This window comes from Neoarius graeffei, chromosome 8 (assembly GCF_027579695.1).
Source record: "Neoarius graeffei isolate fNeoGra1 chromosome 8, fNeoGra1.pri, whole genome shotgun sequence".
In the NCBI taxonomy this organism is placed as follows: Eukaryota; Metazoa; Chordata; class Actinopteri; order Siluriformes; family Ariidae; genus Neoarius; species Neoarius graeffei.
Window position 1 is genome coordinate 14,154,644 of NC_083576.1, and position 23,877 is coordinate 14,178,520.

Consider the following 23,877-nt stretch of genomic DNA (forward strand, 5'->3'; position numbering starts at 1 on the left):
CATTGTGGCTGGATCCTCTTTCTTCCAAACAAGCTTTTAAGTGCAAGACATTGACATTGCTTTGTATCTTAATTAATTGTTCAAGTGTTAAGGTTTTACTGGATTTCTGTTGACCGAGGAGTAGCTGTTGCTTTGTGTATATTAGTGGGAACGTGTGCTTTGAGAGGGGTTTTAAGTGCCGTTTCATGGGAAGGGATGTGGTTCATCTGCAAAACAGGTGCCACAGGTTGGCACTGTGAATTCATAGAAGGTTCTGGGTTCGAGCCCAGTGGCTGATGGGGGGGCTTTCTGTGTGGAGTTTGTATGTTTTCCTCATGTCTGTATGGGTTTCCTTCACGGTGCGAGTTCAAAGCCATGCGGGTAGGTTAACGTGGGGCGGCCTTGAGCAAGGCACCCCCTCCCCAAACTGCTCCCTGGGCATTGTAGTGTGCGCATGTATGTGATCGCTGCTTCAGGTGGGTTGAATGCAGAGAGGAATTTCACAAGTGTACGTGTGATAAGGTTGCTCTTCAAAGCTTACTCTTCGGTTAACTGTGGCTCGTTGGAAACTGAACCATGGAGGGCACTGGAGTATCACACTGGCTAGAGATGATACTACAAGAGTAACCGCAGAGCTTGTGCAAATTAGAAATGCAGGCATTCAGTATGTAGCATGAGTAGCAACACCTAGAGGGTGTGTGATGTTTTTGCACATATGAAGTAAATGTCTCATGCAAGTTATTCCACGAAATCGAGTTGTACATGAGTTGGGTTAGCTATAAACCATGTAGGGTGAGATTTGAGTGGATTAAGTTATTTATTATCCATGTTCACTGGGTTTTGAGAAACTGCATTCAAATTTTTTTTGCAAGTTTGATAACTTTATACAAAACATGATCGTTTCAGCTTAGGATGTAAATAAACTGGCAAAATGACAGCAATTTGTGAAAAATCTACAAGATGTCTGAAGATTCTCAATCATCCAGGTCATAGTAAACTGTGGGTGGTAGAAATGGGCAACTGGACTTGCTTGAAGATTCTTGAAAACGTTTCACCTCTCGTCCAGAAGGCTTCCTCAGTTCTGTCTAATAGGGAGTATCAGATATTTATCCTCTCCTGAATCAGAATTCTGATGACCAGCTCATCTAAGGTGTCATTAAGGCATCATGTTGGTGTGGATCACTGGAGGCTGGGTGTGAACGGCGAGTCATTAGGGTGATCAAAGGATTGTCCGTTAGCAATCTGACTCTCTGTCCTCCTGTGAGTCACTGAAAACAGAATTCTGGTCATCAGAATTCTGATTCTGATCCAGGAGAGGATAAATATCTGATATTAGTCAGACAGAACTGAGGAAGCCTTTTGGATGAGAGGTGAAACGTTTTCAAGAATCTTCAAGCAAGTCCAGTTGCCCATTTCTACCACCCACAAAAATCTAAGATTTTCTTATCAAGATTTTTTACCTTTTTTTTTTCTCCAATGGTATATGAGCTGACAGCCTAGTAGTAGAGTAGCCAATCAGTGTGCAATTGCTCATATCCAGTGAATGTGGATAGAAAAATATATGGTAGCGGTAGCTTATTGGTTAAATGTTGGGTGCAATTGCTACAAATAAAGTGAAAGTCTCAGAATTACCATGGAATCATTCTTGGTTGAGGGAGAAGAACCTCAATCTCCTTGGAATATTCTCCATCCATTTTGGCATATCGCCACAGTGACATGGCCGCTCTGATGGCTTCAGCCATCAAAGTGTCTTGAACATTACAGTAGTGGTTTCCCATTGCCTTCTACTGGGCTCCTTATAGAGGTTTTCTTCTCCCAACTATTCACACCTACGGACAATTTAGAGCTGCTGATTAGCCTAACCTCTTTGGAGTGTGGAAGGAAACCCATGGGGAGAACATGCAAACTCCACACAGAAAGAATCATGTCTTACCTGATTGCTAACTATTCTGTTGTCTGTTTTTCTGATGAATCAGGTGATCTATTTCATACTTTGAAACACATTAGAAATGTCTTCACTAGCAACAGAAGCCCATTTGTAATGTGTTTTTTTTAATCGTATAATTCTTTTTTGCAGCAGCAGTAGTATGTCAAAACTGTGCCCTCGACATTCTGACTCGTCTCAACGTCTTGTCTTTTAATGTCCCAAATCTTTTGACTTGCAATATGGCTAGACAAGTCGTAAAAAATTTTTTTTCCCAGGTCTAGTGCGTAACTCGAAGCTGTTTAACATGATAACCTAATTAGCTAGCTTTGTCAGTAGGTAATTTGATAGCTAACACACAAACCTATTCACATTGTGACTTCATAGTTATAGTACACCAGTTATTCTGGTAAAACATGATTATTTACCATCCAACAAACAAATCCTCTGAGGGGAGCGATATGACTCATTTGTGTGAAAGGAAAGTAGACTCAAGTGATCAGTGTCTGAAGATAGGTTATGTTTTTAAATAATGTTTTTAATCATTGGACCAACAATTAGTAATTTAAATCATACCCACAGTGATGGTTGTATTAATGCTCAACTATAGCCCCACAAGAGTCAATACTAGGTCCTCTTTTTTTTTTCCTTTTATACCCGTTCTGTAAGGTGACTTGGCTTTTTATACCACTCTTATGCTGATGGTTAACAACTCATTCTATCCCCCATGGGGTAGCCATGGCCTGAAGGTTAGAGATGTGACCTTGGGAGCAAAAGGTCGCTGGTTTGATTCCTGGGACTGGCAGGAAAAATGTGAGGGGAGTTGAGTGAATGAAGCACTTTCCTCTCCCTCTGTGTCATGGCTGTGCCCTTGAGCAAGGCACCTAACCCCTGGGTGCTGTAGTATAGCTGCCCACTGCTGTGTGTGTGTTCACTGCTTCAGATGGGTGAAATGCTGAGGAGGAATTTTGCTGTGCTTGAGTGTACATGTGACCATGTACATGCTGCTGCTTCTTCTTCTTCTTCTTCTCAGTCTCTTCTTTACATTATCAGGGAACCCCAGAATTTTCTCTCCATGGACATCAGATGCTCATTTCAAGAACCTTTCAATAGTCTGCTGTAACTGATCCACAGTCCTGCTGCATGGCTGAACAGCTTCTCCTACAATATCTTATTCCTCCACTAGTTCCCTGTATTTGGTTGGATCAGATTCAAAACTCTAACGCTCCCCTAATAAGCCAAACATTCCGTATCATGCTCCCTTCAAAGCATAGCCCGACTTGACACCTGGTCTCGACACATGGAAGAAACGCATTAAGACTAGTCCATGTCCTGGAACCCATCTGGTAGACCAGAACAGCTGTGTAACTTAAACAAACCACCACCAGCAGCCTACATAAAAATATACGTAGCTGCAAACAGCAAATGGCGAGCCCAAGAGAGCAGAAATTCGTTTGCGGTTTAGCATTGCGGACATTTTTTCATCACGCCTACCAAATTTTGTTTGAATCTGATGAATCCCTGCAGGGGGGGGGGGGGGGGAGTTGATTTCTGTCAAAATGCACAAAATCCAAAATGGCCAACGTCCTGTTGGGTGGAGTTAATAGATGTGACTGGCAATTTTGTCTTCAGGAGGTCCATAATGCCCACTAAAATGAAACTGGATGTCCATAATTAAGAAACAAATGTCAGATTGAGGGCGGTGTAGTGGTTAGCACTGTCGCCTCACAGTAAGAAGGTCCTGGGTTCGAGTCCAGCGGCTGGCGAGGGCCTTTCTGTGTGGAGTTTGTATGGATGGTCTGCGTGGGTTTGCTCCGGTTTCCCCTGGAGTAATGGATGGATGTCAGACTGAACCCCAAGCTTTTGAAGCACCAGATGACCAACATTTCTGAAGTTTGCACAAAGTGTTGATAGTTTTTCAAGGATTCCAAGCACCCCAGAAATGACCAATGTTTTGAATAATATACAAAAACAAGAGGGTTCTTTGTACCCTTGGTGCTTGTACCCTTAAAATCCATGACTTGCACACTCGTTTTGTATACTAGCATGAGGAAATGGTTTGGATAGACACTAAAAAGCACTTCTGTGTCAGAGTGCTTGCTAAATGCTAATAATATAAATGTCAATGTCAACTGGTGTGAGAGTTTTGGCCACACGGGGGCGACAAACTCTTGTTTTGAGAAAGAAAGAAACTTCGTGTTGTACTTAACTGTCACGTGATTCCATGATTAGCGGACCTTTTATCCTTTGTATCCTTTATTTCAAAAATTATTTTTAAAACTACTTGCATTTTTACAAGTTTTTTTTTTTGCTAGCAATGGCTGCATTTTGTCCTTAAATAACTTGTAAGAGTTTTGTTGCATAAAATTAACAAATACATAAAATGTAGTTAACTAGCATCCAAGCAAAAATGGCATAAAAACATTAAGGACCTTGGAGTGATTTTTTTGTTATTAATAATTAATATTCAGTCTATAATTTCCAATAACTGTTTTGTACTGTTTTTCAAAGGAATGAAATCTCAATTTTCTTCTTCCCATGATCTTCAGGAAATTCAGATGACACAATTTTCTGTCGAACACATGAATTGTGGAACATTATACATATTTAAAAGAAGTATTTTTTAAAATGCTGTGTTTAGGATGTTTTCAATGTTCATGTACATATTTATAAATGTACTACAACCCTGATTCCAAAAAAGTTGGGACAAAGTACAAATTGTAAATAAAAACGAAATGCAATACTTTACAAATCTCAAAAACTGATATTGTATTCACAATAGAACATAGACAACATATCAAATGTCGAAAGTGAGACCTTTTGAAATTTCATGACAGCAACACATCTCAAAAAAAGTTGGGACAGGGGCAATAAGAGGCTGGAAAAGTTAAAGGTACAAAAAAGGAACAGCTGGAGGACCAAATTGCAACTCATTAGGTCAATTGGCAATAGGTCATTAACATGACTGGGGATAAAAAGAGCATCTTGGAGTGGCAGCGGCTCTCAGAAGTAAAGATGGGAAGAGGATCACCAATCCCCCTAATTCTGCACCGACATATAGTGGAGCAATATCAGAAAGGAGTTCGACAGTGTAAAATTGCAAAGAGTTTGAACATATCATCATCTACAGTGCATAATATCATCAAAAGATTCAGAGAATCTGGAAGAATCTCTGTGCGTAAGGGTCAAGGCCGGAAAACCATACTGGGTGCCCGTGATCTTCGGGCCCTTAGACGGCACTGCATCACATACAGGCATGCTTCTGTATTGGAAATCACAAAATGGGCTCAGGAATATTTCCAGAGAACATTATCTGTGAACACAATTCACCGTGCCATCCGCCGTTGCCAGCTAAAACTCTATAGTTCAAAGAAGAAGCCGTATCTAAACATGATCCAGAAGCGCAGACGTCTTCTCTGGGCCAAGGCTCATTTAAAATGGACTGTGGCAAAGTGGAAAACTGTTCTGTGGTCAGACGAATCAAAATTTGAAGTTCTTTATGGAAATCAGGGACGCCGTGTCATTCGGACTAAAGAGGAGAAGGACGACCCAAGTTGTTATCAGCGCTCAGTTCAGAAGCCTGCATCTCTGATGGTATGGGGTTGCATTAGTGCGTGTGGCATGGGCAGCTTACACATCTGGAACGACACCATCAATGCTGAAAGGTATATCCAGGTTCTAGAGCAACATATGCTCCCATCCAGACGACGTCTCTTTCAGGGAAGACCTTGCATTTTCCAACATGACAATGCCAAACCACATACTGCATCAATTACAGCATCATGGCTGCGTAGAAGAAGGGTCCGGGTACTGAACTGGCCAGCCTGCAGTCCAGATCTTTCACCCGTAGAAAACATTTGGCGCATCATAAAACGGAAGATACGACAAAAAAGACCTTAAGACAGTTGAGCAACTAGAATCCTACATTAGACAAGAATGGGTTAACATTCCTATCCCTAAACTTGAGCAACTTGTCTCCTCAGTCCCCAGACATTTACAGACTGCTGTAAAGAGAAAAGGGGATGTCTCACAGTGGTAAACATGGCCTTGTCCCAACTTTTTTAAGATGTGTTGTTGTCATGAAATTTAAAATCACCTAATTTTTCTCTTTAAATGATACATTTTCTCAGTTTAAACATTTGATATGTCATCTATGTTCTATTCTGAATAAAATATGGAATTTTGAAACTTCCGCATCATTGCATTCCGTTTTTATGTACAATTTGTACTTTGTCCCAGCTTTTTTGGAATCGGGGTTGTATAATTTGGACACAAATGGTACCATCATCTGAGAATTCCCCATCCATATCTTATGTTGTACTTGTAACTTGTGTTCATATTCAAAGATTCAAAGATTTTTTTACTGTCTATTCACTATATATCCAGCACATATAGGAGAATCGAAATGCCGTTTCTCTCTCAGCTTACTTGTAAAAACAGATGAAAAATATTTATATTCAGAAAAACTAATTTTATAAATATATGAGAGAGAGAGAGAGAATATAGGTAAAAAAATACACTAAAATCAAACAATGTACAAAATCTGTAACAGAGAAGGTGCTTAGAAGAGCAGCTTATGACGTGTATATGAGCAGCAGTGCAAATGAGCAATAGCAGCAAATACAACAGTGATGCAAATGACTGTAGTGTGATGGGCAAACGGATGAGATAGAGTTTCTTGTGTGAATGAATGTGTTACAGCCCGGGGGCAGGGGGTAGGTAGTGGACAGAGTTCAGCATCCTGACAGCCTGGTGGATGAAGAATGAAAATGAAAAATATGAATATGAAAAATGAATGACACACCCCTCAAAAACAAACAAATGAGTTTACAGTGACAGAATTCAAATTCTGCCTTAGTATCAGGACATTTAGCTTAATCCAGTTGGGAATAATTATAAATGATTAACTCGTTTTTCCGGTCCACGGTTCCGGTGGCTGAATTGTGACGCATTTGTGTTGAACAGTGTTTGTTGTGAGTACAGCATGATGTCACATAAATTGACTTCTGTATTCAACTTTAGTCTTTCTTTTATGACAATTATATGAAGTGTGAACAGGTTTTCATGTTAGTCTCTCTCTCTCTCTCTCTCTCTCTCTCTCTCTCTCTCTCTCACTCACACACACCTTAATAAACTAATGTTGTGTGGTCTCAGGGTGTTAATGAATAGCAGCTCTCTCTAGCAGGCCTCAGAGGTGGTGAGTTATTGTAATGGCTTTACACTGAGATCCAAGATGGAGACACCACTCTGGTTACTGTTTGAGGAAAAAAACACAGAGAGAGAGAGAGAGAGAGAGAGAGCGCAAGAGAGAGATCAGTAGTGAATGTGTCAATAGTTCCAACACACACAGAGTCAGTAATGAATGTGTCAGCAGCTCCAACACACACACACACACACACACACACACACACACACACACACACACACAGAGAGGTCAGTAATGAATGTGCCAGTAGCTCCAACACACACACACACAGGTCAGTAATGAATGTGTCAACAGCTCTAACACACACACACACACACACACACACACACACACACACACACACACACACACACACACACAGGTCAGTAATGAATGTGTCAACAGCTCTAACACACTCACTCACTCACTCACTCACTCACTCACTCACTCACAAAGAGTCAGTAATGAATGTGTCAGTAGCTCCAACACACACTTACAGAGAGAGAGAGAGAGAGAGTCAGTAATGAATGTCAGTAGCTCCAACACACACTTACAGAGAGAGAGAGAGAGAGAGAGTCAGTAATGAATGTGTCAGTGGCTCCAACACACACACACACACACACACACACACACACACACACACACACACACACACACACACACACACAGAGGTCAGTAATGAATGTGTCAGTAGCTCCAACACACACACACACACACACACACACACACACACACAGGTCAGTAATGAATGTGTCAGTGGCTCCAACACACACACACACACACACACACACACACACACACACACACACACACACACACACACACACACAGGTCAGTAATGAATGTGTCAGTGGCTCCAACACACACACACACACACACACACAGGTCAGTAATGAATGTGTCAGTGGCTCCAACACACACACACACACACACACACACACACACACACACACACACACACACACAGGTCAGTAATGAATGTGTCAGTGGCTCCAACACACACACACACACACACACACACACACACACACAGGTCAGTAATGAATGTGTCAGTGGCTCCAACACACACACACACACACACACACACACACACACACACACACACACACACACAGGTCAGTAATGAATGTGTCAGTGGCTCCAACACACACACACACACACACACACACACACACACACACACACACACACACACACAGGTCAGTAATGAATGTGTCAGTAGCTCCAACACACACACACACACACACACACACACACACACACACACACAGGTCAGTAATGAATGTGTCAGTGGCTCCAACACACACACACAGGTCAGTAATGAATGTGTCAGTGGCTCCAACACACACACACAGGTCAGTAATGAATGTGTCAGTAGCTCCAACACACACACACACACACACACACACACACACACACACACACACAGGTCAGTAATGAATGTGTCAGTGGCTCCAACACACACACACACACACACACACACACACACACACACACACACACACACACACACACACAGGTCAGTAATGAATGTGTCAGTAGCTCCAACACACACACACACACACACACACACACACACACACACACACACACACACACAGGTCAGTAATGAATGTGTCAGTGGCTCCAACACACACACACAGGTCAGTAATGAATGTGTCAGTAGCTCCAACACACACAAAGCAAGTTGATCTTTATTTAAAAAAAAGGGAAGCAAATTTCCATCCGTGTGTCACCTGTTCGAGCGAATACCGTCACGCGCACACAAACACAGGTAAGCGATCACAAACAGGGCGTGTCCACCCTGACCGAGCGGTTTGCATAGGTGTGTTAGTGCGCATGCGCGGAGAGACAGGACTTAGACAGATTTGATGAGAAAGAGCGAGCGCGCGCTCGAGAGAGAGAGAGATTAAGGGTTCGCGGTGGTGCTGGTTAATCCTCTGAGACACTCGGACCCAAAGCGCCGCCGCTCTGGAGCACAGCAGCCATTTTTATGGACCGTTTGTGGGAAAAGTGGACTTGGAGGAGGAAGACAGCAAGCTGAGGGAGAAAACAGGACAACTTTTCTTTCACCTCGGGTTTTTCACTTCCCAGCTGCTGACTGCCCGTTTCCCTCCCCGGACTCTCTGAGTGTTTATTCACTTATTTCACCTCAGGGCTGATTTAAACAGCACAAACACGAGCATGAAGGACCGACTGGAGCAGCTGAAGGCGGTGAGTGAGTGAGTCAGTGGGCTTCAGATTCAATCTCAGGAGATATTTATTCATTAAAAAAAAAAAAAAAAGAAGCTGTTTGTCGAGTGAAACTGTTGAGTTGAGGCGCTCTTTAGACTTGTGGAGGGTTTAAAGAAGCAGTACAGGGATGTAATATCACACTAAAGAGAGGAAAATCCTTTAAATAATACTTTATTTCACCTCGTCATTGGCTGCATCCCAAATACAGTAGGCTGGACTTGTAGCCAGTGCACTCGGATGTAGGAGCCATGACTTTACATAAAAGGAGCCGAGCCTTAATCTGGGTCATTTCCAGGTAGGCCATTTTGATACAAAGGTGAATAATACATGATGATGATGATGATGATGATGCCAAGAAAGATGTTTGAGATGATGGAAAAACTATCATGAATAGAGTGATAAGTTTGTTATTGGACATGTTTGAAGATGGATGGATGGATGGATGGACGGATGGATGGACAGACGGAGAGATTTACTTTATTGATCCCAAACTGGGAAATTGTTACAGCAGCAATTTATCAAACATACAAAAAGAAAAAGAGACACTGTACGACATAAAATATAGAATTTAGAGGGGAAAAAGATCCCAAGAACAAGTTGACTATATAACATACAGAAATAATGTAATGATAAAAATATATATCCATGTTTACTGGATATGAGCAACCACACACTCTGATTGGCTACTCTACTACTAGGATATCAGCTCATATACCGTAAGTACAGAAAAACAAAATGACGGAGCGTGTTGCTGAACCAACCGAGGACGAAATAAAAACTCTACTCGAAAACAAAACCCCAAAAAATACCAACAAAATATGGAATAAAAGTATTTGATGTTAAGAACATGTCTCTCTTTTTTAATTTTCAAAAATTGCTACTGTCATTTCACCAGCTTGTTTACGTTCTAAGCGGAAATGGTTTTCTCAGACGTTTTGTATAAAGTTATCAAATTTGCAAAAAAATAAAAAAAAGTTATGTTTCTCAAAATTAAGTGAATGAGTGTAATGACGGCGGCACGGTGGTGTAGTGGTTAGCGCTGTCGCCTCACAGCAAGAAGGTCCTGGGTTCGAGCCCCGGGGCCGGCGAGGGCCTTTCTGTGTGGAGTTTGCATGTTCTCCCCGTGTCCGCGTGGGTTTCCTCCGGGTGCTCCGGTTTCCCCCACAGTCCAAAGACATGCAGGTTAGGTTAACTGGTGACTCTAAATTGACCGTAGGTGTGAATGGTTGTCTGTGTCTATGTGTCAGCCCTGTGATGACCTGGCGACTTGTCCAGGGTGTACCCCGCCTTTCGTCCGTAGTCAGCTGGGATAGGCTCCAGCTTGCCTGCGACCCTGTAGAACAGGATAAAGCGGCTAGAGATGATATGAGTGTAATAACTGTTTTATTATATCCACAATCTCATTGTACATGGTTTATAGCCAGCTCGGTGCTACACGCCTCGTCGGCTATGGGCCTCTGCATGCTCTTGCGACAAGGCTTTCGCAGATAGCTTTTCGCAGACAGTTGTAATTTATCGTTGAGCAGGGATTAATAGGCGTGCGCGATGTTATTCACCGCCACAACGCAAGGGGGCACAAAGTCACGAAATCGCTAGGAGTAGTTGGTGGGTGTGGTTAGTGGAGTGTTTATCCTCCGGTTACTTATAATGACTAGAACTGGAGTCGTATAGATGTCCGTACTTCCTCACTTCCTCGATCAACCGCTCTTCGTGCTGCTCCATCTTCGCTCGTGTTTTTAAAAATGGTGGTAGTGAAAACAAACCAAACCGGGAAAGTAGGGAAGCGGAAGTGCGTGTACAGCAGATGTAGAGTGGACCAATCAGAGCCCTCTTGTCTGCGAGGCTTCTGCGGTGGTCACAATTTTTGGGAGGTGCGCGCAGAGCATCTGCGAAGGGGGGGCTACGCAGACGCCATCTGCGACGCCATCTGCGAGGACTGTGTTGTCAGCATAAATTGGCCTTATCAGCTCATGTACGACTTGATTTCATGGAATAACTGTTAAATACATGTGCTTTGTACATGAGTGTGCATTAATAGTGCTGAAAACAAGAATTGTGATAAAAGAAGATAAAAAGTGCAAAAGTGGCGTTATTGAACAGAAGACAAATGAACAAATAAACTCTAATGGTGTAAAGTGACTAATAAGGTCTGATGGTGCAAAAGTTACAGGAGCATGATGTAATGAATGTGTGATTTAAGGAGCAGATGATGTGATCAGCTGACCTGGTGTCATGGGAGAAAGAGCAACTTGACCATCCACTGTCCATCTGATTTTATTAATTAAACCATCTAAATGCGTGTTCTAATTGAGAAATAAGTCATGGCCTGAAGGTTAGAGAAGAAGCTTTGGGCCCAAATGGTCGCTGGTTCAATTCCCAGGACCAACAGGAATAATGTGAGGGGAGTTGAGTGAATGAACAGTACTTTCCCCTCCTCTGTATCATGGCTGAAGTGCCCTTGAGCAAGGTATCGAACCCCCAACTGCTCCCCGGGTGCTGTAGCATAGCTGCCCACCGCTCCGAGTATGTGTGTGAGATCATTGCTCACTTGTGTGTTCGTGGCTTCAGATGGGTTCAGTGCAGAGGAGGAATTTCACTGTGCTTGAGTACACGTGACAAATAAAGGCTGCTGCTTCTAAAAAGAAAATGTGATGTCGAAAGATCCAGTTATACCGAGATCAGAGGACAAGATTTTTTGTCTTTCACGATGGTCACTGTGCCAGTCAGAGTGCCATAAATTGTTTCCACGTCTTGGCCAATCGTGATGTCAAGGCTGGGGAGTTCAGACGGAAATTTGAAGTATGGCCAAGAGATGTAAAATCATTCATCTTTGAAATATGCTGATTAATTAAATCAACTCGGTCCAGTGGTTCAGTTTTTATGGACATTTTTAGGGCTCGGATATTGCCCTTTTCAGAGAAATGGACCTGTATAAAATAATTGGCAATTAGGAAGGTACAATGGTGGCTTTTTTTAATTTTTAAAAAATGTTTTTAAGGGAAAAAAAAAATTCTAATCCTGGGAATAAAGCTGTGTATTTTTGTTACTAAATGGCCAAATTTGACAATTATTTGTGCTACATTGTTTTTCCTTGCAGAATCCAGTTTTTTTTTTTTACCTTCATGCATAATTAATGAGACTAATTTTAGCATAAAAATATATAATTTACATACTGTTTATGAGGATGATGGTCTTATTGATAGGTTTTCTTTTTATTTTATTGCTTGAATAATATCTGGAAGTTTCTGTGGGACTCTGTGGCTGGTTGAAGAGAGCAACTGGACTTGCTTGAAGATTCTTGAAAATGTTTCGCCCCTCATCCTAAAGGCTTCCTCAGTTCTGTCTGACTAATAGGGAGTATCCAGTATTTTATCTTCTCATGGATCATCATAGAATCCGAATCAGAATGCTGATGGCTGCATTGTAGGTGGCTGATAAAAGATGTCATAGACACCCACCTCTGTTCAATGATGGTCGTTCCAGGTTGACAAAAATGAACGATCCTCTCTGGCTAAGATGTCTGCCAGTTTTCTGGAAGCAAGTCCAGTTGCTCTCTTCAACCAACCACAGATTACTATGTACCTGGATGACTGAGATTCTTCACAGATATGTTTCTATAGCCTGGGCCCGCCCATCCTAAGCATGACGCAACACGAGGGCCTGTTGCGAGCTTAGTCTGGCCAGGCAAACTATCTACAGCTCTTCCAAGCTCCCGAAAAATCAGGAACCAATCAACTTTGAGCATCTCCAACGGCCCTGGGTAGAGGCGTGTTCAAGGCACTGACGTAGTAGAACTGCGACCGGAAGCCGTAGATTGTTTACAGAATCTATGCCGGAAGCGCTTCATTCACGCTTCCGCATCTATTACGCATAGATGCTGTATTGAAAGCATTCAACGGGAAGTTCTCATTGAAAACGGAGCAAAGAGCAGCCCTGGAGGTATTTATTGAAAGGAAGGACGTTTTCGCCTTGCTCCCGACCAGCTTCGGTAAGAGTTTAATCTACCAGTTAGCCCCGTCGCGTCGCATACGTCAGAGGAAAGAGTGATGTGATTGGTTTAAGCTTCGTCACAGCCTTTTCTGGCTTCGACCAGTAGCAAACTGAGGCATTTCAGGGAGGCGGGTCAACCACGGGCTCTGGGAAACGGTTGGGCTTAATATCTTGGCCAGACCAATAGCTCGGAGAGCTTTGAAGTCGCGTTAGCCAGACTAATGTTTCTACGCACTTTGGGATGAGATCCCTTCGACTGGTGCGGGAGTATGAGAGGACTTCCAGAAAACTGGCAGACATCTTAGCCAGAGAGGATCGTTCATTTTTGTCAACCTGGAACAACCATCATTGAACAGAGGTGGGGGTCTATGACATCTTTTATCAGCCACCTACTGTACAGTGCAGCCATCAGCATTCTGATTCGGATTCTATGACAAGGATGCCTTTAGGATGAGAGGCGAAACGTCTTCAAGAATCTTCAAGCAAGTCCAGTTGCTCTCTTCAACCAACCACAGATTACTATGTACCTGGATGACTGAGATTCTTCACAGATATGTTTCTGTGGGACATGAACAGCTTTAAAGTATCTCAACTAGCTAATTTACGTGCATTCATTAGGCCGAAATAATGTAAAAAGTCTTATATTCTGTCAGTCAGTTTGGCTGAAAGTGCTTTCAGTAGCCAAATCATTGCTTCTGGCAGTCATTTAAAACGTGGCTATAAACACCATGAAGGAAATATGCATATTAGCATATTTTAACCTCATTTGCATATAACTGATGATTCTGGTGTTCAGAAGCGGCAAAACACCTGCTCCTCAGCTTAAATAATCGAAATGAAAGCACCATATTGGGAACAAGAGAGCAATCTATCTAGCTACGTATCCTTTTTTTGTGCAGATCACGCAACTTGCTTGGAAAATTGGTGACAAGGTCATGAGACTTGCCGATGGTTCAACTGTATGGTCTGAATATTGATAAGCTGTAGTATATATGGTTTGAAATCTGCATACGAACACATCCCACAATGCACTAGGGTATCCCCAGTCATGTGCTGGTATTTCTTCTTCCGAGCCAATGAGGAACCAGTGTTTTGGGGAAAGCCCTTGAACTATCAAAACAAAAGTATGTTTCAGACACTGTGCCGTGGGCGCACACACCTGTCTGGAGCCTGCGTAGGTTGAATATATCCATATTTAAGCCGGAGATTAAGCTATATGCATTAATTTATGGATGAAACATGTTTAGACATAGGAAATTAATATTATCAAAAGCAGGGCTTTGAACCGGTTCAAGGAACGAAAACGAAAACCGGGAACTTTTTCTATTTCACATGGAACAGAAACGAAACCAGAAACTTTATTATTTTTTATGTTCCGGAACAGAAGCGCTTATTAAAAATAATGGTAACCGGTTAATACCGGTTTTTATTTCGTTCCTCAAAGTTTCCGTAGCCTACAAATAAAAAAGTCATTCTTCTCCTGCGCAAGTTTCTGTGACCCGCTGGGGTTCACTTCCTGTGTGACGTTCGCTGACTGAATGGAGAGAGCGGGAGGGTGGACTACTATCACGTCTCCACTAGGGCTGTAACGATATGCGTATCGAAATCGCGATACGCAGAGCCACGATCCGTATCGCGATACAAGAAGGCAGAATCGCGGTACACCCTTTCAAACTTCTCCTCAGCCCAAAAACAGAGGCGCTTCCAAACTTCAATTTATGAATACTTTTACTTTTTATTTAAATTACATTTTAAACTTACTTAAATTACTTTTATTTTTTTATATCTATTAGTAAGTCGTTTTTTCGCCGACCTGCGACAATCTTCTGCGAGTCACGCAACGTCCACACTCGCCACTGGCAGAGCATTCATTTCTTTTAAGCGGTCGTATTCTGGTTGCGACGCGGGGAGCGAATCTGTAAACAAGCAGCTCATTGGCTGGCTAGGTGTGCCACAAGCCAATCACAATCACTTGACCGGAAAGGCATGCAGTGTTGCCAGATTGGGCAGGTTTAGGTGCTTTTTGGCTGGTTTTGAACATATTTTGGGGTGGAAAACGTTAGCAATATCTGGCAACACTGAAGGCATGTCTGCTTGGGCGGAAGCCTTCTGCGGCAGTTACATTTTGACACACGAGCAATGTTTCACCATAAAAATTCCGTAATTTCCATCTGTTTTCCGCGATCACAGAAAATCATTGGCCCTATGAGAGTGAGACAGTGAGAGAGCCACCCCCCCAAAAAAATCTTAACGGATTTACACGATTTGGAAAAATGACTTTTTCAGAACCGAAAAAAACAGAGCTTCCAGCTCAACAGTATTATTTTGAGAAATAAAACAATCTTTGGATATACAGTTGTTCATTTTTGCATACATATTACTCATTCTCTGCAGTGGTCTGAATTATTTGTTATTAAATAGTTAATGTAAGTAAGTAAATGTTAATAAGTCAAATTTACTACTTTAAAAAAACATTAAAAAAAAATCGTGGGCGTATCGAATCATGGGTCAAAAATCGCGATACGAATCGAATCGTGAGTTGGGTGTATCGTTACAGCCCTAGTCTCCACGTGATAATAAGTGAGTAAGTGCATTACTGAGTGTCTGAGCAAAGAAGAGTCTGAACGATGCAACCTCCCTATTGGCTGTTTGTAAAAATGTATCAATTGTTGCCCTTCCCACGGGAATCATCGCGGGCTCGAGAGACGAGACCTGACGAGTTAGTTCGTTGGTAGCAGAACAAAATGTCTGGACACAAATCGGGTTTTCAGAAAAGGAAAGAAAATAAACGGAGGGTCGAAAATACAAAAAAGGAGGCAGAAAATGCAAAACGAGTTTTAAGGTAGGACAAATGGTTACTTTTCTGAGGCAGCCCGCCGTGGCTGCCTGCAGGCTTATTTATTATAGCCCATTTAGTTAAAATAGTTGATATAAAATGTTTATAGTTATAGTTATGTGATGGTTGTCCTGATTTAGACTGGTGTTTTTTTGGGGGGGGAGGGTTGCGCGATGTTGCACCCGGGTCCAGATTAGGGCAGAACCGGCCCTGGCTACATTTCAGGTGTAGTTTGTTTTATGTATGTATGTACTTGCATAGATGTGTACTTGGTCTTCCAATATGGCGCTTAACAAAATCTCGCGGCGCGGTGACGTCATGCGGTAGCCCTCCATAGGGCCTGACTAGCCTTTGGTAACACACTAAACGAATTATCTTTCATTTTTGGCACTTTTTCTGTTTGTGTAGATGGGAAGACATACTGAGAATCCAAATCGCCAACATTTGAAATAATAATTGTTTTGAATTATTTCTCGTCTTATTTAATGAAGGTTGTAATAGAATTAGCCTACATTTGGCTTAAGCTGGATGAGACAGAGACATAATTTTATAGCCATTTGTTAAACAGCTGACAGGGAACGTAATTAACCGTTCCGGGAACGAAATTTTTTTTGTTCTAACCGGTTCGGGAACGTCTATTTAATGGTGGAACCCAAAACCGGAAACGTTAAAATTCCGTTTCTGTTCGGAACGAACCAATAGGAAAAAAATTCTGGTTCAAAGCCCTGATCAAAAGAGATCATAAACAGCGTCAATAAATAAACATGTACTGGATATATCCCACCTAAAAAGGCATCAAATTTGGAAAAGAAAATTGGTGCATTGATCAATTATGACGTGAGAAAAGACAAATTCTGACATACTGGACTTTTCGATGTGGGGCGTCCCAGATGTCATGTTGCTGTGTTGCGGTTATGTCACACTCCAAAGCCTATGTGTCATTCCTGAGGTTCATGTTTGGGCCTGACGCTTTTGTCAACTATGACAAAATTGTTTCAAACTCGGGGCTGAATCCATGTAATCTGATCCCGGCATTAGAATAAATGTGTGAGCGAGAGAGAGAGACTGATGGCGTGACTGTCAGAGAGACAGGGCAATGTCAGACAAAAAGACTGAAATCAGCCAGACTGACAGACCAACAAACGCAGACAGACCAAATGAATTCCTGAATGAGAAACGTGTCGATGTCAGACACACACACACACACACACACACACACACACACACACACACACACACACACACACAGGCCAAAAGACAAACCAATTAATAGATAGAACTACAGATTGACAAACACACAGACCGACCTACAGATAGATAAGCAGGTGAAAGGTCAGACCGAATCACAGAACGACAGACAGAAATACCGAATGACCGATGGACAGAGATACAGACAGCGAGAAGAAAAGAAAGACCGGTTTCACACAGAGTGAAAGACGGACAGCTCGGCAGACTGAAGCAGGATTTGTTGCCATGACGATGTTTGTCAGTCAAATATTTTCCTCAGCGTCTATGTTACCTGAAGTCTCCTGGCAGAAATCCATGACTAAAGAAGCGCACGGCGGAGGAGGTGGTTGTGCGAGTGTTTGCTTGTGCACATTTATGTTCACGATGGAGCCTTATTTATAGAAAAGTTTCAGAGCAGATTTTTGCACAGAGATGCAAAGAAAGCTCTCTTTGTGGTTTGTGAAAGTCCAGGAGAGTTTATACAACAGCTAACAGGAGACAAGGAAGAGGAGCGTGTGGTGTTGCGTCATGGATGTTTTACGGCAGGTCTCCATTTTCAGAGATCTGTCTCTGATGTTTACTTTGTTGGTGGGGCTGTGTTGTTCTTCTCTTATGTGTGCACAGGCTTATTTTGAATGAACACCACATACACACACGCACAAGCACGTCCTCTGGCAGGCTTTGAGTCAACCGTGGGACGCTCAACAGCTGAAGTGTGTGCGCGCGTGTTTGTTTATTAGCTTCTCCTGTGGATTTCCAGGAAACCTGGGTGAACTCCTCTTCACTTAAAACATTTAAACACATTGCTTTCCTGCTTAACGCCATCACACACTACTGTTAGGGTATGTTTTTATTCTCAGTCAGCACACACACGCACACACACACACACACACTTGTTCTGGGTCTTGTTACCCGGGTGGGAGAGATTTGTGCTGAGCTAGTGTTAAACTGACATGTTTCTCGCTTGCTCTCTCTCGCTCGCGCACACACACACACACACACACACACACACACACACACACACACACACACACACACACAGAGTCTCTCTTCAGGAAGTCTCATGTAGCCTTATCTCCCTGCCTCAGCTTTTCCAGTGCATGCTCTGTGTGTGTTTCTCTCTGTCTTTTTGACCTTCACACAAGCACATTGTGTTCTCAGCTTTATAACTCGTCACACATTCGTGTATTCCTTCTCTCTGTTGAGTCGTTACTAAAGGAGTGTCTTTATATCGAAACGTGTTGTATTTTTAGTGATTCTGCATTTCCTTCATTCCAAAAACACAGATTTCACTGTTAACACTGAAAAAAAAAACCCCAAAGCACAAGAGTTTCTTTTCTCATTCATGATATTCCCTTGGAACGAGAATCCCAGAATGCAGTGCAGGTAGAACGACGCTGATGGATTTGCGCCGAGTTACAGCACAGACTCGTCTCAGCAACTCGGCGGTCTACGAGATGACGAGCGGAGATGATGATGATGATGATGATGATGGCGTGACCGTTTTTGTTCATACCGTATAGTTGAAGAGGTGAGGGAGCAGGACGGACTAAAGCGCCGCTGCATCATTCTCTTCAAGGAAACTATTCAAGAAAATGAACATGGACTGAAAGAAAAAAAAGTCAACACAAGTCTGTTTCATTATAGAATGAGGTTGAAGATCGTGTACTAATTATTATAACATGGAAGTGTTCAGAAAGGATTTTCAACTGGAATTTAAAAGGTGTGTTTTTTTTTTTTAACACTTTAGATGAATAATTTTAGAAGGCTGTGTCTAAACTAGGCCTGGATCAATATTATGAAAGATGATGATGTTAAAACACAGAAAACGTCTCAACAGATCGTCTAAGTCTGGATACAAGGCAGATTTGGTGATCCTCTTGCTTTCACTGCAGTTGACAGGGTTCAATATTAACTTTTTAATCCATTTGTCCAGTCGGACAAGCAGCAAGATTTTTCACTCGTCCTGACCATATGTAACATTTTTATTACTATGTATTTACTAGTTCGATCAAAGGAAAGTGGTTGTCACACCTGGCACGCAACGGACTTCCACTGACGCACACTCTGATGACCAGCACCTGCCCTGGATTAAGTGCAATCAGTACGCGCATGAAAGGACGCTGCCAACACCTACACTGTGCGAAGTATTGCGTTGTTCATAACCATTACCGAACTGTCGTTACTGTATTGTTTTCTTGGTTCCTGTGTTTTGGTTTCCGTTCTTGTCCTGCCCAGTTTAGTCTGTCTGTGCCCTGCTCAATCCTTTTTACCTGTTTATCATTATTGATTCAGCCTGCCATTTTGGATGATATGCCTGTTTGTTTCTTTTATAATAAAGACACTCTTCGTGCACATGCATCCGTCTCCTCTCCAATCTAGCCTGCACTTACTGACAGTGGTTAACGAAGTTTATCCAAAAGCAGGTATTGTTATGATAATCATTATGCTTTAATGATTTATAATAGTTCAGTAAAACTTTAACTGTAACAGTAAACAGAAACTATCCAGTGCCCCATTATTGTGTGCGTGTGTGTGTGTGTTTTGTGTGTGTTGTAACCCATTACCTGATCTGCAGTTTTAAGAGTCAGACTCGCCCACATTCAAAGCTTCTGGAGGAAATGAAGTTAAATCTTAATTAATCCAGTAAAACATGCAGTATAAATTAATTTAAAGAAATGAAACTAAAAGAAAACAAGTCGGACATGATAAGGGGGACAGAATCACGCCGTGAATGAAAACAAACCGTGAGCAAGTTTGGGGCTGTCGTAAAACTCTCCCAAAATATTTTCCCATAATGTGTTAATGTGAACTGTAAAAAAGAAAAATACAATAAATGTCCGAATGAAAGATATTTATCTTATTGAGGTAGTTGATTGCCATTTCAGTGAATTCGGAGTCTAATAATCTAGATATTACGACGTGAGTGTGTAAAAATAACCACGTGCTGTACTCGGCTTCCCCAGAATTTCGTAAACAATCACACAGCCGGATCACTGACAGGACTGAACTAGTTTTGTTGGAACTTTATTGGTATAACTCTTGAATAATTACTATAAAATTTTTTGGGGGTGATTTTCAGCAATCCCTAAAAGATATAAAAGCAGAAGGTATCATTACTATATTGTCTGGAGCGGTTATATGTAATCTCATCTCATCTCATTATCTCTAGCCGCTTTATCCTTCTACAGGGTCGCAGGCAAGCTGGAGCCTATCCCAGCTGACTACGGGCGAAAGGCGGGGTACACCCTGGACAAGTCGCCAGGTCATCACAGGGCTGGTTATATGTAATACTCAGAGTAATTTTCTGTAATCAGGAAACCAAATTAGATTGGCCTATATGTAGAAAAGGTGACAATAAAATGTGTAGACTACTTATATTATTAATGTAAACTGCTTATTACTATTATTTAACTCGTGTTTTATGTTGTATTGCAACTTTAAGCAAGTCTTTTGGTCTTAGCAATGAGCCAGTGAGTATAAATAATCTGCACATGACACTGTTAAACTCACCTCAATACATCTTTTACAATCGTTTAATCCACCATGGGCAATGCTAAAGTCACTGTTACAAACAGTACAGCGCACAACACCGGCATTATTTTTACCCCTATTGGGTAAAAACGTTCGTGTAGTCTGAGGTGAAGTGGGTTTTGTATTTCGTTTTTTGAGGCACTCTGCCATGACGCTCCTGGATACACTGAACTGATGGACTCTCGGTCTGGGAGAGAAGACGTTTAAGCCCGTCCATACAGAACACGGATTGGTCTACTTAGCAAGACCAAGCAATCAGCATGCGCTCATGCTCCGATATCAATATGCAGGAGACTCCTGGAACTTTTGGGAGAGTTGGGAATAAGTCAACTTGTTCCGTCAGACAAAGAGATGCGGATTTGACTTGTCTGGACCGAACATTTAGTTGTCCCGTCCAGTCAGACTAGCATTAAGCCCTGGTTGACTGATTGACTGATTAGTCAGTCAGTTTTATTTAATCAGGTGTAAGAGACTCCTTGAGATAAAAAAATCTCTTTTCCAAGAGTGTCCTGGCCAAGACAGCAGCACACACAACAGTCTCGTCTCGTCTTCATCCGCTTATCCGGGGCTGGGTCGCGGAGGCAGCAGTCTGAGCATGGAAGCCCAAACTTCCCTTTCCCCAGACACCTCGGCCAGCTCCTCGGGAAGAACAGCGAGGTGTTCCCAGGCCAGCCAAGAGACATAGTCCCTCCAGCGTGTCCTGGGTCTTCCCCGGGGACATGCCTGGAACACCTACTCTGGGGAGGCGTCCAGGAGGCATCCGAAAGAGATACCCGAGCCACCTCAGCTGATTCCTCTCGATGTGGAGGAGCAGCGGCTCTACTCCGAGCTCCTCCCGAGTGACTGTGCTTCTCACCCTATCTCTAAGGGAGCTCCCAGCCACCCTGCGAAGGAAACTCATTTCGGCCGCTTGTATCTGCGGTCTTGTTCTTTCGGTCATTACCCAAAGCTCATGACCATAGGTGAGAGTCGGAATGTAGATCAACTGGTAAATCGAGAGCTTCACCTTTTGGCTCAGCTCCTTCTTCACCACAACGGACCGGTAAAGCGACCGCATCACTGCAGAGGCTGCACCGATCCGCCTGTTGACCTCACACTCTGTCCTTCCCTCACTCGTGAACAAGATCCCGAGATACTTAAACTCCTCCACTTGAGGCAGGACTTCTCCACCAACCTGGAGAGGGCAAGCCACCCTTTTCCGGTCGAGAACCATGGCCTCGGACTTGGAGGTGCTGATTCTCATCCCAGCCGCCCCAGTGCATGCTGAAGGTCCTGGTTTGAAGAAGCCAACAGGACATCATCATCCGCAAAAAGCAGAGATGAAATCCTGTGGTTCCCAAACAGGATTCCTTCCGGCCCCTGGCTGCGCCTAGAAATTCTGTCCATAAAAATTATGAACAGAACTGGTGACAAAGGGCAGCCCTGCCGGAGTCCAACATGCACTGGGAACATGTCTGACTTACTGCCGGCAATGTGAACCAGACTCCTGCTCCGTTCGTACAGGGACTGGACAGCCCTTAGCAAAGAGCCCCGAACCCCATACTCCCGAAGCACCTCCCACAGAATACCATGAGGGACACGGTCGAATGCCTTCTCCAGATCCACAAAGCACATGTGGACTGGTTGGGCAAACTCCCATGAACCCTCGAGCACCCTATGAAGGGTATAGAGCTGGTCCAGTGTTCCGCGACCAGGACAAAAACCGCATTGTTCTTCCTGGATCCGAGGTTCGACTATCGGCCAAATTCTCCTCTCCAGTACCCTGGAGTAAACCTTCCCTGGGAGGCTGAGAAGTGTGATTCCCCTATAATTGGAGCACACTCTCTGGTCCCCTTTCTTAAAAAGAGGGACCCACCACCCCAGTCTGCCACTCCAGAGGCACTGTCCCCGACCGCCACGCGATGTTGCAGAGGCGTGTCAGCCAAGACAGCCCCACAACATCCAGAGACTTGAGATACTCAGGGCGGATCTTATCCACCCCCCGGTGCCTTGCCACCGAGGAGCTTGCAAACCACCTCAGTGACTTCGGCTTGGGTAATGGACGAGTCCACCTCTGAGTCCTCAGCCTCCGCCTCCTCAATGGAAGATGTGACGGTGGGATTGAGGAGATCCTCGAAGTATTCCTTCCACCACCCGACAATGTCCCCAGTCGAAGTCAACAGCTCCCCACCCGCACTGTAAACAATGTTGGCAGAGGACTGCTTCCCCCTCCTGAGGCATCGGACGGTTTGCCAGAATTTCTTTGAGGCCGACCGATAGTCCTTCTCCATGGCCTCCCCGAACTCCTCCCAGTTCCGAGTTTTTGCTTCCGCAACTGCCCGAGCTGCGGCACGCCTGGCCTGCCGATACCTGTCAGCTGCCTCAGGAGTCCCGGAGGTCAACATGGCCCGATAGGACTCCTTTTTCAGCTTGACGGCATCCCTTGACACACAACAGTTTCAGACAAAAACATAAAACATTTACAAATTAAAAACTTAAAAATAAACATTCCTTTGTTTTTTTTTTTAAACATCTCCAGCCAAATGTAGTGATAGCCAAGTCCTTTAAAATCCCCATGTTCAGTGAGACCAGCTCCTGAAGGTTGAAGTGATTCTGCAGCTGGTTCCAAGCGGAGGGATCAGCGTATTTCAAGCCCCTTTTCCCCAGTTCAGTATGGACTTTGGGGACCTTAAGAAGGAATAAATCCCGGGAGCGAAGAGAATAACTCTCCATACTTTTTTTTTGTTGTATGGAAATCTGTAGATAAGAAGGAAGAAGTCCAAGAACTGCCTTATAAATAACAAGCTCAACTGTGAGCTACTGCTCACTTGCCTATCCCCCCACTCTCGCTTTTATCAGAATGCAAGCAATTGAAGGAATAGGACACTTATTATGAATGTTGACTTCAACAAATAATTAACCCTGAAACGAGTAAGTAAAGAGCAGTGTCTCTCCCCAGGGGTTTCAAATAGCATCCTGGTAAACTGT

General features: G+C 43.1%; 1 protein-coding gene across 2 annotated transcripts in view; it reads left to right on the top strand.

The window, feature by feature from the left end:
* Window positions 1–8,930: 8,930 nt before the first annotated feature.
* The window catches only part of stx3b (syntaxin 3b), an 89,638-nt gene continuing 74,691 nt past the window's right edge, over window positions 8,931–23,877 (top strand). For both annotated transcript variants that reach the window (XM_060927332.1, XM_060927331.1), the window contains exon 1: window positions 8,931–9,302. In XM_060927332.1, coding sequence (XP_060783315.1) covers window positions 9,273–9,302 — 30 coding nt within the window. In that variant the 5' untranslated portion in view covers window positions 8,931–9,272. The remainder of the gene's footprint in view (window positions 9,303–23,877) is intronic.